The sequence below is a fragment of the Drosophila obscura genome, unplaced genomic scaffold (genome assembly GCF_018151105.1).
Source record: "Drosophila obscura isolate BZ-5 IFL unplaced genomic scaffold, ASM1815110v1 contig_1, whole genome shotgun sequence".
In the NCBI taxonomy this organism is placed as follows: domain Eukaryota; kingdom Metazoa; phylum Arthropoda; class Insecta; order Diptera; family Drosophilidae; genus Drosophila; species Drosophila obscura.
In genome coordinates this window covers 8,958,408-8,976,325 of record NW_024542679.1, presented here as the reverse complement: position 1 = coordinate 8,976,325, position 17,918 = coordinate 8,958,408, and the positions used below count along the sequence as shown (strand labels likewise).

The 17,918-nt window shown below is 47.5% G+C and overlaps 1 protein-coding gene across 2 annotated transcripts in view; it reads left to right on the top strand.

Moving 5' to 3' along the window:
• Positions 1–17,918, top strand: part of LOC111070543 (calcium-transporting ATPase type 2C member 1) — a 41,045-nt gene that overhangs the window by 4,670 nt on the left and 18,457 nt on the right. Inside the window, exon 1 of one of the 2 annotated variants that reach the window (XM_022361158.2) lies at positions 10,414–10,718. The exons of the other annotated variant lie outside the window; for it this stretch is intronic. Coding sequence (XP_022216850.2) covers positions 10,701–10,718 — 18 coding nt within the window. The 5' untranslated portion in view covers positions 10,414–10,700. Of the gene's footprint in view, positions 1–10,413; positions 10,719–17,918 lie in introns of those variants that run through there. 2 annotated transcript variants of the gene reach the window in all.

Below are 17,918 nucleotides of genomic sequence, written 5' to 3'. Positions count from 1 at the left end.
GTGTCTGGTCCTTTGTGGCACTGGATAGGCGGTTTGGTTGTTGGGGCGCGTTGCCTGCCTCTCTCTCTCTCCTCTCTCTCTCTCCTTTGTGGCGCTGGCTTTTCGCTATTGTTGCTTTTGTGACATGCAAATTTATGCATAAAGTGCTGTTGCACAAAATGAATTTATAAGACGGCCAAGGAAATTTATCATCCTGCCAGCTTACATGGCACCCCCACCCACCCTCTCCATTACCATTTACCAGCTACCATCAAGCATATCCCAGAATCCAGTGCAGGGACAGCGGCAGCGGCAGCGGCAGGGGACAGTCTGGGAGGAAGCTGCCAAGTGACGGGCGGCATTTAAGAGCATTTATTATAATCATAAAGCACAAAACTGCATTATTATGCATTGTCGTTACCCAGTGCGTGCCAGCAGGAAGGAAAGGAAAGGAAAGGAAAGGGAGATGGTCTCAGGGCTGCAGACTGCAGCTGCAGCTGGAGCGGAAGTTGGCTCCAACTCTGCTCTACACTTTCATAATTTCCATAATTTGAATGCAGCGACAATGGGGCAAAGTTTTCGGCTCGACAAGCTCGACAAGATTTCAAGTATCGATGGAGATCATGGTTGCATCGATGGAGTGGCCTCTGGGATGCCTGGATGGTTAGATATCTCGGCTGCATCGCTCTGTTTGGGCACCGTCCGTGCCGCATAATCAGAAAGTTAAAAACTTGTTTGTGTGCTGCATTCTGCATTTACTTGCGCAAATATAATTTGCACTTTTAATTGGCCGTAAAAGCGAGTGAGAGAGAGAGGGGCAGGGGGAGATGCGGCTGCTGCGGGCGGCGACTCTAAACTTTCTCGTGCACATCCTCGTAATTTTATGCTCTGCCACAACTGCTTCGTGTGTTGCAATTGTTGTCATAAATGTTGGCGTTAAAATTTGCATTTTATTCGTGGCTTATAATAATGAAACACCATCCATCCAACCCCATCCCTCCCCCCCCATCACTCCCATTACAACTCTGCTCAGACGCCACATAAACCTGACATCAAAATGCTTTTAGGTGCTTTTCCTCTGTTTCCGGTTTTTCGGTTACGGCTAACGGTTTGTGTGCAGCCTCCCACCCACCCATCGGACAATCGGTATACAGGATACACAAATGTCGGAATATTTAGCTTATCGCAATTCGGACTCGCCTTTTTTTTCGTTTGTTTTATTTTGTTTTATTTTGTGTTTTATTTTTATTATTGTCATTTTCATAATTGCATCTCATGCTGCCCCCAGAGGCAGCAGCTTCACATTGCGCTCCGATCTCTGGCATATGCTCGGACACATCATCTGATGGGAATCGCATGGGGCATTGTGGCCACCCCTTGCACCTTGCTGCCAAAACTTTAAAAGCTCACATTTTTTTGTTAGATTTTTACCGCAAAAATGTTGGTGGGGGTGGGGCTGGGGGGAGTCACAAACTTTTGCAAATTGAATTAATTGCGTGCAAAATGCCAAAAATGAAAATGAAAAAAAGTGTGTAGAGAGCATAAAGCCACTAACTGTCGGTTTTCCTTTTCCTTTTCCCTTTGCTTTGTGCTCGCCTCCTTGCCCTTGCGGGCAATCCTTTGAAAAGTTATGGAAAAATAGCCACCAGGAGGCTGGGCAAATTATAACGAATGAAAGCTGCCGAGCGGAACGAGCGCAACGAGAGAGAGAGCGAGCAAGCCCCGATTTCGAGGCAGAGTATTAGCATAACAAGGGAAGCGGAAACAGAACCTGAAACTGAAACCAAAGTTGAGCTCTAGATAATTTCATATCCGCATAAATATATTTTAAGCGATGCCTGTCTTGGGTGCAGCACTCGCTCGCTGAGGATTATGTCTTCCAGCCAAAGGAGACCAGGACCAAGGGAGCAATCATAGACAATACAGCAAGCCAACAACAGGAAGTGGGTTCGCTTCGGGTTAGCTCCTCCTCTCACGTGTGTGTGCTATGGCAAAGAGCGCCACTTCCGCTCTACACGGCAGCTTCAGCGGCAGCCTGATAAAGGATTCCGGATACAAAAAAAAACAACAAAAAAACCTCTCGTCAGTCCTAAACAACTTGCAACTGTGGCTGACTCCTGACTCCTGCTGCTGGCTTTGCCCCTCACTCTGACTCAGACTCAGACTCAGTGTCTGCCTCTGCCACAGCCAGCGCCCCTGCCTCTGGCTTGTAAACATGCAAAAATTGACAATTTAGGGCCCACAACAAAGGAACGGAGGCAGCAGGGCGCAGCGAACAGCAGTCATAACGGGGAGGACGAGGTGACAAAGAACGGGCGAAAAATCTCAGCGCACAAAACGAGCCCGCGGGGACAGGGGACCCCAAAACGGCAGGCTCCACTTTTTGGGGGGCTGCCTGCCTGCCTGTGTTGTTTCTTGTGGCACGCAGCTTGTGGCATATTTCGACAGAGCACCGAGCACAGCCTCAAACAAAATTTAATTTTCTCTCTTTTCGTATTGACATTCCCCCAACCCCCCAACCAACCCACACAAAAAAAGAAAAAACGTGAACCGAACCCCTTTCGGTAGCATACTTACAGGCGAGCGATGAAATACTAAAAGTAGCTGCAAAAAATGTTTAAATTCCGAATAAATGTTGCGAGAGAAAATTGGTAAAATATTAAAACGCAAACAACAACACACACACTTTTTCATTCAGTTAATGGATAGTTTGCTTTGGGGGCGAAGTTGGATTTATTTAATTAATGCAACACGTTGAGTTGATTTGCATCTGGGACATGTGTTGTACTTAATGGGGAGTACTTTCTGTTGCCCCTCACTAGTGGAGTGGAGAGTACAGTTTACGCAACTATACAGTGTGATTTTTCTTATTGCTTCGCAGCTTGAAGTGTGCGGATTTATTTGTAGAATTTGTGTGTGTGTTCTCCTGCACTGCTGCACCTGCACCTGCACCACTCTGAGTGGCATTGAATGCCGAGTACAGTTGTGCCAGCCAGTGGCTAGTCGTATGCAAATGCGGTCACACTGCTTGAGTGGAGTGCGAGCAATAACTGTAATTCACTCGCCTCAAGCGGCACTTGCAGCAAATGACAGTTGGCAATGGTCTGACCGAGAATGGGTGATGGGCGGGGCGTGGATGGGGGGCATGCTGTGAAGCACGGAGACAGCTGCAAGTGTCACTTTGAAAAGATGAGAGAGAGAGAGAAAGTTTCAGTAAACATTTTTCTGTTGACAGTTTTAATGATTGCCAGAGACGAGGCGGGGCGGGGCGGGGCAGGACGGGGCACACAGACCAGCCAGACACACACTGAAGAGCACACTAAAAGAAAATAATAAATACATTTTTTCACATAGCAATCCAATTTTCATACTTTTGACGTCAGCTGGCACTAGGGAGGAGGGAAGGAGGGTTCAAGACATCCTCCACATTGTTATGACAAGCCGAAACAATTTTGATTGACATTTGGGCAGATGGCAAAAAGAACCAGTGGGGGGGAGTGGGGACATGGTACAGGCTAATGGAAAATTAATAGTTGTTAAGTAAAATGTAAGCATCGTACAGGAAAGTGTCCAGGGGCCACAGCAAATTGGATCTGTCGAGGAGCGGAGGAGGGGCTCGAGCAAGTGCAATTGGAGTGGAGGTGAAAAATGACTGAAGCTTCTTCGGTCTGTCTTGTCTCCTGTGTCTTGTGTCCTGTGTGCTGTGTGCTGTGTCCTGTGTTGTCTGTCTTGTGTCTGGGCCTGCTCTCGCCTGCTCTTCTCCATTTGGCCAAGACGTTTGCTCTGCTTGTCCTTGCCAAAGGACATTAGCAGCATGTTGCTTTCGCGCTATTTTCCTCGCCTTTGTTTGCTCGCCTGTAAGCCTTAAGCGGATTATGCACTTTAAATTATTTGCCAGCCACTTTGTAGGGGGAGGCCAGCTCTGCTCAACTCCATCTTCATCTCGACACTGAACTAATCCGACGCGAAATGACGCGTTAAAGCTTATGAAGCAAACCAAATTTGAATGCCTCCGCAAAGTGGCTGGCCAAAAACCCGGGCTAAATGCCAGCCCAGTCCAGCCGAGAGCCATGGGCATTTGTTCGGCATTCATCAGCACGCGAGGCCAGAGAGCAGGGCAACAAATTCACAGATTAGTGAGCACAGAATCGGTGGGAGGTCGGTACAGCGGGCTGCCCAGCGATGAACGTTTCAATGGAGGCGGCACTAGGCTGAGCAGCCAGTCCCCTGCTAAGGACACATATGTACATATGCATGTACATATGTACATTATGTACAGAAGCTCGTGTCACTGACATGGATTGAAGCAGGTGACAGCTGTCACTTTAACTGACATTTCATAATATCGAGTCGAACATTGACAGGCTCCGCTCCGTCTTGGCTATGGTGTGGCGTGGCGTGGCGAGTGACGCACTTGGCCCCGCAAGGAAGGGGAAATTCCAAACAATTCGTGGACTGACGCACACGAGTCGGCAGCGAGTGGCAGCTGCTAACACTAGCAGCCAGGACGTAGGGAGTGTCCTACGTACCCAGCTACCAAGCCACCTACCTATCCACCTACCTATCCACCCACCAACCTATCCACCTACCTATCTACCTTCTCGTGGGTACTGCTCGACGCTAACAAGCTCAGAACTTTTCAATGGAATTCAATTTGCTCCTCCTTGACCACTGCTGGCCACTGGCCACATTGTTGAACATAATTTGGAATATTTTATGGCCGCTTAGCGTTGCCAAATGCCACCCCACCAGCCCTTGAGCCCGTGAGCCCGTGAGCCCTTGAGTTGTGGCAATCTGTGTTGCACTTTAGTGGGGAGACTTGACTCTAATGCCTCACTTTTTATTAGTTTTTAGAATAGCGCAAAATTAGACAGCAGCACGGGAGGGCTGCTTCGATAAGCACCGAAACGAGAGGGGGCGGAGGTCCGCCCCCCGTGCATTATCCCACACGTTCGGCATCAGCACAAATGCCATTAGAACGTAATGTGACTGTTGAAATCTTTTGCATATTCCTACAGCCAGGCAGCCAGGCGGACAGCCAGGCAGACAGCAGCCCAGAGCCCTTGTCGAGAGGGAAACTGACGTTTAGTGTCAGCCATAACTCAGACAGGCAGCCAGTCGAATGTACATTTACAGCAAATTGAATTTCCATGATTTATTCGAGAGGTGTTGGGGGTGAGCTGTGGGTGTGGGTGAGCTGTTCTCTTTGTTTGCGGCTACCCGAAAAGGATTTGCTGGGGCAAAGTCGGGTCCTCGCCACTTGTTTGGTTTGCTGCTGCCTTATGAGTACTCCAGGCGTCCACTCATTGACATTTTCAGGCTTTTTCCATCTGCTTTGTGCGACTGTCAACGGCTGTCCTTTTCCCCGTTCATTCAATATCCTTTGCGAACAAAAGCCGAAATCCACACAGAGATGAACAAATATATTGTATTAATTGATTGAGGGGAAATCTCTTGCTGCTGCTGCTGCTTTCTCATATAGGAATCATATTTATCCAGATCACTCATTTGGCCCCTGACTCCTGTGTGGCGAGGGGCCAGGGACTGCAGTTGCACTTGAATACTGCATTGGCCAATTAATTTGATTTTCTGTTTATAAGCATATATCATTCATGGACAAGTTATCGGCCGGACCACAAGTGGCTCGTCCTCATTCCCATTACCATTACCATTCGCCCGGACTTGGCATAATCCGAGGGAAATGTTGAGCATTTCCTCGAGACACCGCAATCCCACTTTAATAATATGTTGCACTGGAGCAATAAAATAAATATTTGCCATGCAATGTCAACTGTGCAGCTGCTGATGATGATGATGGGGCTGATGGGGGCTGATGGGTGGTAAGCGCTGGATGGATGTTAAGCTCCTTGTACAAATATTAAGCTTGTGCCATGCACAAAGGAAAATCCCATCAAAATATATGTATGTAATATGTATGTATGTATGTATGAGAGTTAGCATGAAGCGCCGACATGTCAGACATAATAAAAATACGAGCACACATCCGAGGCATCCAAGGCATCCAAGGCGGTACACTCGAAAATAAGGCACTGTCCGATGACCTTAACAATGGCTGGCAAGGCTGAAAGGATTAGGCCTCCCCCCACCCAACTTACGTGTAGGAGGAGGCAGCCCGCAGGAGGCGCAGGCAAAAAATGGATTAAAATCCAAGAGCAACATATGTGGGGGGACACACACACAGATAGGGCAATGGCACACAAGAGACCCAGAGAGAGAGAGAGAGAGAGTCGGAAAAAAGCAGGCCTATCTGGCTGTGAACTTTCCATACGCCTCAATGCCTTCGACCTGCATTGTTCCGTGCCAGTGCCGGTTGTGTGGCTTGGCTTACCATCGAACCATTCAACCAGTCGAATGCTCCACACAGCTTTGCCGTGAACCCAACTCTTTCAGCCCTATACTATCTCTTTACGAGTACTATGTCAACGCACAAAAAGACAAAAACATTCTGCACTTCCGTTGATAATTTGTTGGCATGTGCGGAGCAGGGCGCAGACTCTTTAAGCAGAGCTCCACCAAACCGCTCCGCACCGCACCGCATCGCACCGCACGATGATTGCCATTATGATATTGGTAGCCCCAAAATTGTCATTGAATTTTCAGTCAAACATTTTAATTGGCCATCAATTTTCATTAGCAAAATTGCATTTATGGCGAGCTTTATGATTGGCAGCGTCATTATATGAGACGAGGACAGGACAGGACAGGACCCTCATGCGAATCGGAGTACAGCTTTAAGCTGCGGCTGAGCCAATGGCTGGCCCTGTAGTGCTGCAAGCTGTTTTTACGTCTGTTGAAGGAGAGGCGCCACCAGGAGGGATTAAAAAAGAATGTGGCAACAGGATGGACACGCCAGTGCACAAACAGACCACAGAACACAACACAACGTGTATACAACGTGTACTAGAAGGAGAACATGACCACAAAGCCCAGAAATTTATGATGATGAAGGAGGAGGAGGAGGAGGAGGAGGAGGAGGAGAAGCTCCAGGCGGCATTCGAGATGGGGATGACAATGATTGCTGCATGTGCAATGTGTAGTTATGGCCACTACCACTAGCAGCTATACCGACAAAAGCTACAACAGACATGCCCTGGCCCTGGCACTGGTACTGGCCCGTACCCCTGTCCGCACCCATGCCCGCACCCATACCCGGATAGGGGGGATCCGGGTACTGCCCTGCTCTTGCCAGTTGGTAAACGCATGCAAAAAAAAAATGGAAAACTTCTACAGAGAATAGTGAGTAAAAGTAAACGTAGGTTGGCGGTTACACGACACGTTTTACACCGACGCTTTTAGGCAGCACAGCCCGACAGGGCCCTCTAGGCCTATGCCCCGATTTGTGCCAGCACTTAGTACTAAATATTTGTAGCTGCCTTTGGCATAGAACCCATCGTGTAGCCGTAAATAAAAGCGGAAGAAGAGGAAGGAGCAGAAGCAAGCTGCAAAAACAATTAAAATTGCCAGTAATAGAAGAGGGGGAATGGATGGATGGAACATATTCCTATGTAAGCCCCTCTAAATGTGTGAGTTTGCTTCATCGCACCCTCCCCCTCTTGCCAGCATTCTCTTGTCGCCTGACACAGCAGCATTCTGTGGGTACCGACGCCGCCGTTGACATGTTGCTGTCTGCAGCGGGCTGGGGGCTGTGTCAATAGCATCAGGTTTATGTCTCGGGCAAGGGTAATATTTTCGTCCCATGCTACCCGCCAGCTCTCCTGCTCCTGCTTTAGCGCTGTTATCAGGCAGCGCCAAGCACACGTAAAGTTCAGTTACGACCAGCGAAAGGCAATTCGATTGAGCGCCCGCTCCTGATGCGCATTTTGATGAAGATTGGCCAAATGCTGGTGACATTATGTGGAAGAGCAAGAGCTACCTTGGGGGCATGCCTAGAAGTACATATATACATATTTTCAGAAAATATGAAAGAAAGGCTAAGAACATCGAAGGCGAACACTCAGATACCCTAGCGAACTGTGAGGGAAACATTTGGTTGGATTATGTGATTTTTCCATTGATGCTTACCAGTGCCATAGCAGCTATATGACATTAGTTATCCATAGGGATGAGCTTTAACGAAGTGCTGTGCACATTTCATTCCCTTTTTTCAGTGGGGCAAAACAAACTCTCCCAGAGTACCCCTCTGGCTAGGGGTACTCGCCCGGAATTCACGTCAGTAGTCGGAGTATTTCTTTAAGAATACGTGTCCGCTCAGAAGTATGCAATATTCTGAGCTTTAAGTGCGTGGAGTACATCGGCTGTAGCGACGCAGCTAAGAGCTAGACAATGGCCATTGATGCAGAGATGGAATGAATCCTAAACAGGAATAACTAGAATTTCATTTGACTGGCAAATCCGAAACATTGTGTGCCCCAGGGCCACCGTCAGATAACCGGACACCGGACAGGGAGCAGGGAACAGGGGATAGCAAGCAGAGAGCTCACAGCTCACAGCAGCAACGAGAAGTTTATGAAAATAGCTCTGGCTACACGTTGTATCTACCAGATACCAGATACCAGATACATAGAGAGGCAACGCCACCTTGCATGCAGTAAAATTCCACTTTCAGCTTGCAGTTTTCACAGTTTTCACAATTTTCAAATGCAGATGTGTCGGAAGGTGTCCGTGGGTGTCCGTGGGTGGGGCAGCCATAAGCCGTGCTAATGTCTGTCAGCGGCCAGCCGCACGCAGCCTGGGAAACAGATACAAATTTGGTTAGTACTGCAGCAGACGCAGGGGGCGGGGAAGTGATGTCAGTGGCAGTGCCAGTGGCACGAACAGAAAATCTCGCAGTATATTTGGTAGCATTTTTCGTGCAAAAGGAAGTTGTAGAAGTAAAGGCAACATCTGGCCCCAAATCGGTTGAAAATTAGATGCGGTGCAATTTTGTCTGGATGTGTGGCCATGCCACAGAGAGGAGAACTTTTGCATTTGCCGCTGACCCAGGGAAACTTTCACTACTCCTACGTTGTCTCTGCGTTGTTTGGGGGCTCTCTGTAGGGGGGGCCGAGATCGCCATTTAAACACATTGGACTGCTTTTTGTGGCAATTGCCACACCGTTATGTCGGTTTATAAATCTAAATTGGAAAACTTTTCATTCGGCACAGTGCAACAAAAAAAAAAAAAAGAAAACATAAAAAAAAAATAAAGTTAACTATTTATGATTGCACTTCAGCGCTGTGCAGGCAGCTTAAAACTTTACGCCCCAAGCCAAAGTCTATCTCTGAGTGGGAGATGGATGGATGGCTGGATGGATGGATGGATGGATGGATGGCTAAATGGATGGATGGATGGATGGATGGCTGGTCTGGGTAATGAGAACATTACTTGAATGCATTTGTGCTGCAACAAATGAGTGTGTCCGAAGGCAACCCCTTTAAACCTTTAACTCTGTGCACCCCATCCACACCCGAGGGATGCCCCCGTCCGCCCGTATTGTTTGCCACTTAGAAGGCGGGCAATATTTTATGTTGGGGCGAGAACCTCAATGCGTTGCGGTTTTGCAGCCAACGACCACACTCTGGGTGGCGCCACTGCCCCTACTCCCCATTCCCCACTCCCCATGCCCCCACTCCCCATGCCCCATTCCCCACTCCATTTGCAGTGACACTCAAATTCCAATAAATAACTTATGGCCCCAACCCTCCCCTTTTGCAGCGTATGTATCGGCGGCGCTGGCTGCGACAACTGTCAGATAGGGGGGTGGGCTGGGGGTGAAGTGAAGTGGCACGGGTGCTGTGGTTAACGGGAAAACTAACTACACGGCACCCGGTACTGCGTCGACTCCACCTGAGGCGTGTCCCCTGTCCCCTGTCCACCCCCGCCGCAGCCCCCTTGAAGCCCCGTTGCAATTTAATTGTCTCAATATTTCCAAGCGACTCATTTCGGGATTGAGTTGGCGCAATGGAATGGCGGACGGCGGATGGCCATGTTGCAGTTGTTGCACGCTGCATGTTTGCCTTGTGACCGCAGAACTATGCGAGCCGGAATCCAGGTGGCACGATGGCACGGCAGCAGGCAGGCGGGCGGGCAGGCAGGCAGGGTACCTTTTAAGCGGCTTTGCGGTTGTCGCCGCTGCGGCTGTTGTGTGTTTTCCAAATTGAATTTGTAGGCAGCGGGAAGAAAGTCTGTTCCGCCATGTGGCGACATTTGTATGCGCTCATCCCATCGCAGGATCTGGCCATGGCCTCCTCCTGCTCAGCTCTGGGGGGACAGAACCCGTTCCCGGTTGCTCGGCCGTTAATCACATTACTTATGGCCAGGCTTTGGGTAATTTTATGGACATTATCAGCAGGACAACATGCACAGAACATTAATAGCTGTCGACTGGCAACTGGGGATGGGAATGGCAGTTCGTTGCCCTGCCCCTGTTTCTGTTCCCGTTCCCACACGGGTTCATTGAGTCTTATGTCAAATGTCTCAGTCGCCAACACACAAAACGAGGAAGAATCGAGTCGCCCTGCCACTGAGCAGCTCCACGGAGCTGCTGCTCGTGGGCACGGGCCCGTCGCCAGAGTCGGAGTACCCGGACTCCTTGAATTTGCTGCGCAATCGCAAGGAAAAGGACGGCAGCCGTGTGGGCTCGCGTGCTCACAGCTGCTCCCAGCAGCAGCAGCAGCAGCTGCTAACAGATGAGGACATCGATGTGGATGCGGGCCAGAATCTCAATCCGCTTGCAACTCTCAATGCAGAGGACCCGGAAATGGATTTTTTCAGGCAGGTGAGATGGGCAGCCACTCTTCTCCTTCTCTTCTCTCTTCTCTTGCTGTATTTTGTTTGTTTTGGAGACAAAAAGAGCCGACACAGACGCGGCTTTGCATAATTTTCGGGGCACACTCGTGGATCCAGTAATTACACACACACACACGTGTCTTCCTGCGGGGACTCCCGGCGCGGGAGAGGGGGAAACCAAAACACGTTAGGAAAACTAACTCGATTGTTGCTTATTTCCAGTAATTTCGTATAATTATTCGCTCTCTTCTGTCTCTCTCTTAACATTTAATTAATGCCTTCCAACTCCTTTTATCTTTGCAGGTGAGTTCCGTTGAAGTTTCCCAAACATTTTCATGAGGGCAGGCAGTCAGTCACACCCTCAATATATATATGAGTATATATTTAGCCCCTAAATTGGACAAGAAGCGTAAGAAAAACAAGCAAAGCGAAGGGAAAACAATCAAGGTAACGCTCCCCTAAGCATAATTCACACCAAAAATAATTACCCAAAAGAAAACAGAGCAGTACAGAACAGAACAGAAGAACAGAAACCGCCACAAAAGTCAGGGCGGAGTCGGGTTTCCCTTTAGAGGTGTACACAGAACAGGCGTATAATCAAATTTACAAAGCCTCATCCTCATCCTTATCCTCATACACGGCTGGTGTGTGGCTGTGTGGATGCCTTGAGGCGTCTCGGCTTCACCGTGGAGCGCGTTGTGGCAAATAGCGCTGAAAAAGTCGCCTCAGCGACAGACAAAGGGACAGGACAGACATTACGTATACGACAGGGGGGCAGGCGGCCAGTGAAGATGGCTGTGGCCCGATAAAGTTCTCGCTCAATTGGCTGTGAGAATGGCTGCCCAACATCACTCACTGACAATCGACTCAAAGTTAAAGCTCGACGAAACGCAAAGCCGGCGGAGAAGCAGGGATCTGGGCCAGGCTGCAGGAGAGGCTGCAATTAACGCGGCTTTTCAATTACTTTGGGTCCAGGGTAGCCAAGCCGAATCGGGGCGGGGTACAGGAAATGCTGAATTAGTCAGAGCTAAATGCACCAAAGGCGAGGGAGCAGGCAAAGGTAGCAAATGGCCATAGTTGAGGGCGAGGCAAAAAATGTGGCACATTAAAAAGTTTTTCGATTATTTTGTAGTTATTCAGTGCGCGAGCAGAACGAAAGTTTCTAGCTTCTCGATTTACTTTCCATGGCTCTGCACTCTGCACTCTGCCCGGATGAATGGTCTGCTAATGAGGGGCAAGCAGCTGCAGGGGGCGTACGTAGATAGATGAGGTGCAAGTTTAGACCTTTATAACCTTTCCGTGGATATTATTATCTTTACTCACCTTACTTTGCACAGACCTGTTCTCCATGTAGAACTTACATCTCTCTATCTTAAGCCTTCAAAGTTGCTCTTCTTACTTGCAGCAATGGAATAGAAAAGTCTCCTGCTCCGCACTATTGATTATTTCCATAAGTTGCTTTGCTGGCTGGGAATTTTCTTGGCGTGCAACATATAGAACCTCCCCTCCGCCCAGTGACACTTCTGCCTTCTATCTGACGCTCGCTCCACTGTGGCCCAATCGAATGAACATCAATATTGATTTCGGTGCAGCCAGGCGAGGCTTTTGTTTAACTACGCCCCAACCGTGCAGCGTGTGTCGGGTGCCGGTTGCCGGTTGCCGGTTGCCTGGTGCCTGGTGCTCGTCTTTAAATCAACACTTTGCTCGAGTCGATGGGTTTGCTTGGTTTTTTTTTGTCTGCCACCAACACCCACCCCACTACTGCTGGGCGGAAGTTTCAACCGTTCCTTTCTCTGGCATATTACTTTTTGCGGCTTTTCCGCTGTGCTGCTTGGCTAATGGAGGACTTGTGGACTCCTTGGTGCGGCTTGCTTGGTGGGGTCGCTCATGGGGCACTTAACGGCTTTCCATTGGATTGGATGAATGGCTGAGACGTGGGAACGAACTTTATGGAGTTGCAAACTTGTTCTAGATGATGTAAGTGGCTGGAAATTACAGCATGCAGTGGCGCCCCTTAACTCTACTTTCTTTCCGCACTCTTTTCGGGTGCAGCCGAGTGCACTGCACGACTCCTGCTTCATCTCTGTGAATGTGGATGTGAATCGGTCTGGCCGGGTCTGCCTTGTATGGAAATTGATTTTCCAGCTCGTCCCATACCTGCGATGCGATGCGATGCAGTGACCTGGATTCGTATTTGCAGCATGGCTCGCATCTTATCTGTTTCCACTGGCTGGATTCACTTCTCCAAACAGATAGCCAGCCAATCGGCTTCGAAACTTGTTCAAAACAATCAGTGAAATTTATTTGCTTCGACGGGGATTAATTTAATTATTAATATAGTATATACACACATATATATATATATGCAGCGTGTGGCAATTGCCATTCATTTCGAATTTATAGCCTAACAATTGCTGTGCTCCATAATTTATCATCCACAAAAAAGCCGGGCGCCAGACCGGGCCGGAGTGCACCACATAATTTATTCCACGCACCCTCTCCGCATTCGTGCCACCAACCAGGCCGCGCGGATCATTTTGCCCAACTAATTATGCGGCTTCTGCTGCAAAAATGTTTATAAATTTAATAACTATTCATGTCACTCTTTCTGCCACGGATTATGCATTTATTGAGCGGCAAACACGTTTTCTGCATTAATAATGTCCGCTTCGGTTGTTTGAAACAATTAAAATTAAATAATCAACAGAGACGGGCGAGTGGTCGAGAGGCTCGACAATGAGATACCCCCCGATAATCTGTGGAGGATGCTAGCACTAGTTATAGGTTGAATATTGTAGGAACATATATGTATATAGATTATATATTAAATATAAATATAAATATAATATATTAAATATATTAAATTATAAGTGTAAGCAATCTGCTGCTCTTTTTTTGCTACAAACTTAATCCAACTTGAGGTCTTGGTCTCTCCTGTGTACAGAATTTATATACCTTACGTGCGTCAGACAAGCCCCCCTCTAATGGGCAATGAATGGGAGTTGCCTACGGCTCTGCTCGGATAACATTTGTTGAGTATTGAGCTATGTAGAGATCGGATATAGAGTTGTACTCGTATTATCTGTGTCGCTTTGGCAGTCGCTCGTCGTTGTCGCTGATTGCATTTCCCATTGGGCAAACAAAAACAGAATTCTCACTGGTTGCGCGCGGCTGTGAATGCAATTAAAACGCTCGCCGTGTGAATGCATTGTTTTCACCTTTTTCCGCTGTTGATTTTGCTAATTGAAAAATGAAATTAAATGGGCCAGCGATGGGCAGGATGGGCAGGATGGGCAGGATGGGATGTGCCTTCCGGAATGCTCACTATTGATTGCAGGGCAAAGGCAGTGCAAATATATCTGGGGGATAATGCTGTATAGCCCGCGCTTTGATAAACTCAACAAATTAGTTGCACCCACGGGTGGCTGTGTGCTATGCTGGCAAATCATTCCAGCCACACGAGTCTCATGCAGTTTTAATGAGATTTCCCTTTCAAAGCAGCAGCCCAGCCCAGCCCAGCCCCACGGGCATGCCACATGCTGCCCACATGCTGCTGCCTGCACTTTCAACCAGGTGAGATTTATGTGCCGAATGAATTAAGTTAAGTGAACAGCAGGAAATGTCTTGGGCAGAGGCCATTTGTTACGCTTTTCGAGTGCACATGGAACCGGAATGGAAATGGTATTGCTCCGGGTCACCAGTAAGAACAGATACCAGATACCAGATCCCTGTCCTGCGCTCCTGTCCTGCGCTCCTCCCTTAACAACTTTACAATGCTTTTTGTTCGGGCCAAGCCAAAAACTTTGCTATTGTGCATTGGCCCCCCTTTCAGCTAAAACAATTTCCATTATTATTTCTATATTATTATTTTGTTTTTTGTTTTTTTTTTTTGGACGCCGCCACTTTTCCGGCAATTGTGCGCGCATTATTTTCATTTTGCAATAACTTTTCAATTCAGTTCAGATGAAAATAAGTAAAAATATGTACGGCAAACTTCACGTACCGTTTTGCAAGCTCCCCTCGCATGTCCCTGGCTGCCTGGAAGGAAGGGTAGCTCCTCCCAATGGACCTACCCAACCCATCACGAAGTACCTTCGGCTTCGCAACTTTGCGCTGAAGTTGTTGCGCTTCTTGCATTGGCACACAAATTTACTGCCGCATTGCCTGTCTTTTGTCGCTGCTAAAGTTTTGTTTTTGTCTCCCCCCCCAACTCAATTGTTATTATTTTGTTGTTTATTTTTCAACCTTTTGCAATGGGGAGGAAAACAGAAATTGCTGCTGCATAAATTATGTGAAATATTACGTGGTGCGTCAGAGGTTTCCATCGAGTAGAGTTTTATGTAGTTGCGTTTCAATAATATCGCCTTGTGGTGGTGGCTCTTCTATGCTTCTCATTTAATTAAAGTCTGATTAAAATTTGCTTTAAAGCACAGCTAATTCAATCGAAGCGAATGCCTGCCCTTCGTTCCACTTCATTCACTTATGTGTGTATGTAGTAAACTCTTTATGCCACGGGCTAGTGGCAGCAGTCTATTAGAGTTTTCATTCAGCAACCAACGCTGCAGAGCAGTCCCTCCTCATCCACGCACCTTTGATCTGATGAATGCAATTTAATTGAATAATGCAAAACGAAAGGATGACTCCGAAAGTGCTTCGCCACAAAACCACAAATGGAAGGGACCACTTCAGATCTGCATGAAGAGAGCAAAAAAAAAAAAAATTAACAAAGCAAGAAAACGAAGGAGCCAGAGCTCAATTTACAATGTTCTTGCACAGGACTCTTCAGGACTTGAATGGACACGTAACTGGATGTTAAAATGCGACAAACCGCAACGAAAAAAGGAAAAATAACTGGGAAAACCAAGAGCAGAGAGCGTGATAGTGTGGCAGTGGGTACAGTAGGGATAGGGGTAGGGGTAGGGGTAGGGGTAGGCGGGGGGACTGCAGTGCACTGCAAACTGAAATAAAATAAAAGCATAATTCATTTGCAAGCGAAGGAATATTTGCGCTGAGATTCGGGTCCCCTTAACGAGCGCATTCAACAGTTCAACGGGATGTGGGCGTAGTGGGTGTGGCCAGCCGTTGTCTGCGGTCAGAGGCGTGGCCATTAAGTGTGCATGAATTTCCATTGGAAAAAGTGCCCCTCCCCCCCCCACATTCTCCGATAATTGCATATGGGCGGCGGACAAAGCGGACTGCCCTGTACGGGCAGTCAATTATATGTAAATTATCTGTCCCTGCCACGCATAAATTCCACGCCAGTGGGATGACAGTTTCCAATTTAATTTCCACCCTACACCCACCCACCTGCTATCCCTACGAGCCCCCGATTAATCGGGGAGCCATATGTTCTCGCATATTTATTATACGATAATTTTTCCATATTTACGCTCCCTATTTTCGATTTCACGCATTGAATTCTGGCATTGATAAAACATTTTCGAGAGCTTATTGCACAATTTTCCGTTGTGGCACACGGTTCGGAACGGTGGCGTATACGTAATATATGTGCGAATGCATTGGAGAGCCGAAGTCCCACCGCATACATATGTACATAAATATTTGAAAAAGCTATCGGAACTTTTCTCTGTTCCCCCCATTGTCTGTCGCTGAACTTGAAAATGTTTGCTAAATGAATTAAATTTTCTGTCTGGCTAAATCTTTTCGATACGGCACCAGCGATGAGATGCACTTCCACCCATTGTCTCCCATTGTCTGCCATTGTCTGAATGGGGCGTCTGGACCGATCATCGCTCATGGTAGGGGCGGGGAAGGGTAGATCGGAGCTCCATTGAGCGGCACAGTTGCGACAGCTGCTGTCACACCAAAACTAGAACTAAAACTCCAACCGAAACGCCCCAATCGCCGCCCGAAATAACTTTCGGCTGCCCCACGCAGTTGTAACTCCGACATCTAATGAAGCTTGCAACAGACAACCGACAACAGACAAAACAGCCCAAGAGTGCAACTTTTTCCGTCTGCATTTCCAATTTTTTTTCTACTCAGCTTCGTTTTGTCTTTTGCGCTACGAAGCGAAAAAAATTGACAATTTGCATCTTTCCCTTGCCTCCGGGGCACACACACACACAAACAGAGCAGAGCAGAGCAGAGCAAAGGATGTGCAATAACAGAGAAAGAGAGGTGGAGAGGTGGAGAGGTGGAGAGGGTGGAGAGGGTGGAGTCTTGCTGGTTCGCAGTCGCAGCAGCAGTTTCCAATCATAGTTATCAACTTTTTAAGTGGTCGCGCCCCAGGCTTACTTAAAGCTCTCTAGAATGCATAAATTCAGCGGGCAGATGAATGTGAAAAGAGCTGGATCAGAGACCATATAAGCCAGACACACTGCAGCAAAAACACCGACTAAGATGGTCTAAATTCAGCGAGGCTGCCATGCCCGTTACCCCAACCCAAGGGTATGCTCTGTTCGCGAAAATGTATGTAACACACATTGATGGAAGAGATCATATATATAAGAGCTAGGAGATATCAGCCTTTGCTTGATGAAACCCAGTACTCTCAGACAGGATACATTTTTAGCTGCCGAAAACAGGCATAAAATACTCATAAAATAACTAAGTACTGAATAATAGCTGGACATCAACCGATGGTATTTAGCTGGGAACTAGATAAATATATAAGTAGTTTTTGCTTCGCTAGCGAACTCTTAGGCACAGCCAAAATAGAGGCAAGCAAGACAGAAAAATGCAATAATGAATAAAAATGTACCCAGTTAAGACAGTCGAATGAAGGCCGATTAAATGGAATTTACTATAGATTTATAGATTCCGCACAAGCATATAGATATATCAGTTATTGGTGTGGCTTTCTCCATTCATTGGTTTTCTTCAGCCAACGAAATATATAAAAATTTCGCCAGCGAGAAATGCATCTTGTCTGAGTACTAGAATATTATTGAAATACATGCGAAATTCGGTTTATGGAGGTTTATAAATAGTGTCGATTTTCGATTAAGGGGTATCACACAGTCGAAAATTCGTTCTCACTAGCATTCCACTTAAAAGAGTCCATAAGAAAAATATAATTTTAGTGCAGGTATTTTATAGTTGGAACAGTTGCTCAGAAGCTATGCACTTGTTTATGCTATTTTGATGTTAGTGTGCGTGGGTAGAGTAGGGCCACTGCTCCCCACTTTCATTTATATGCAATGCCTGGCCTTGCCGTCCTCGACGG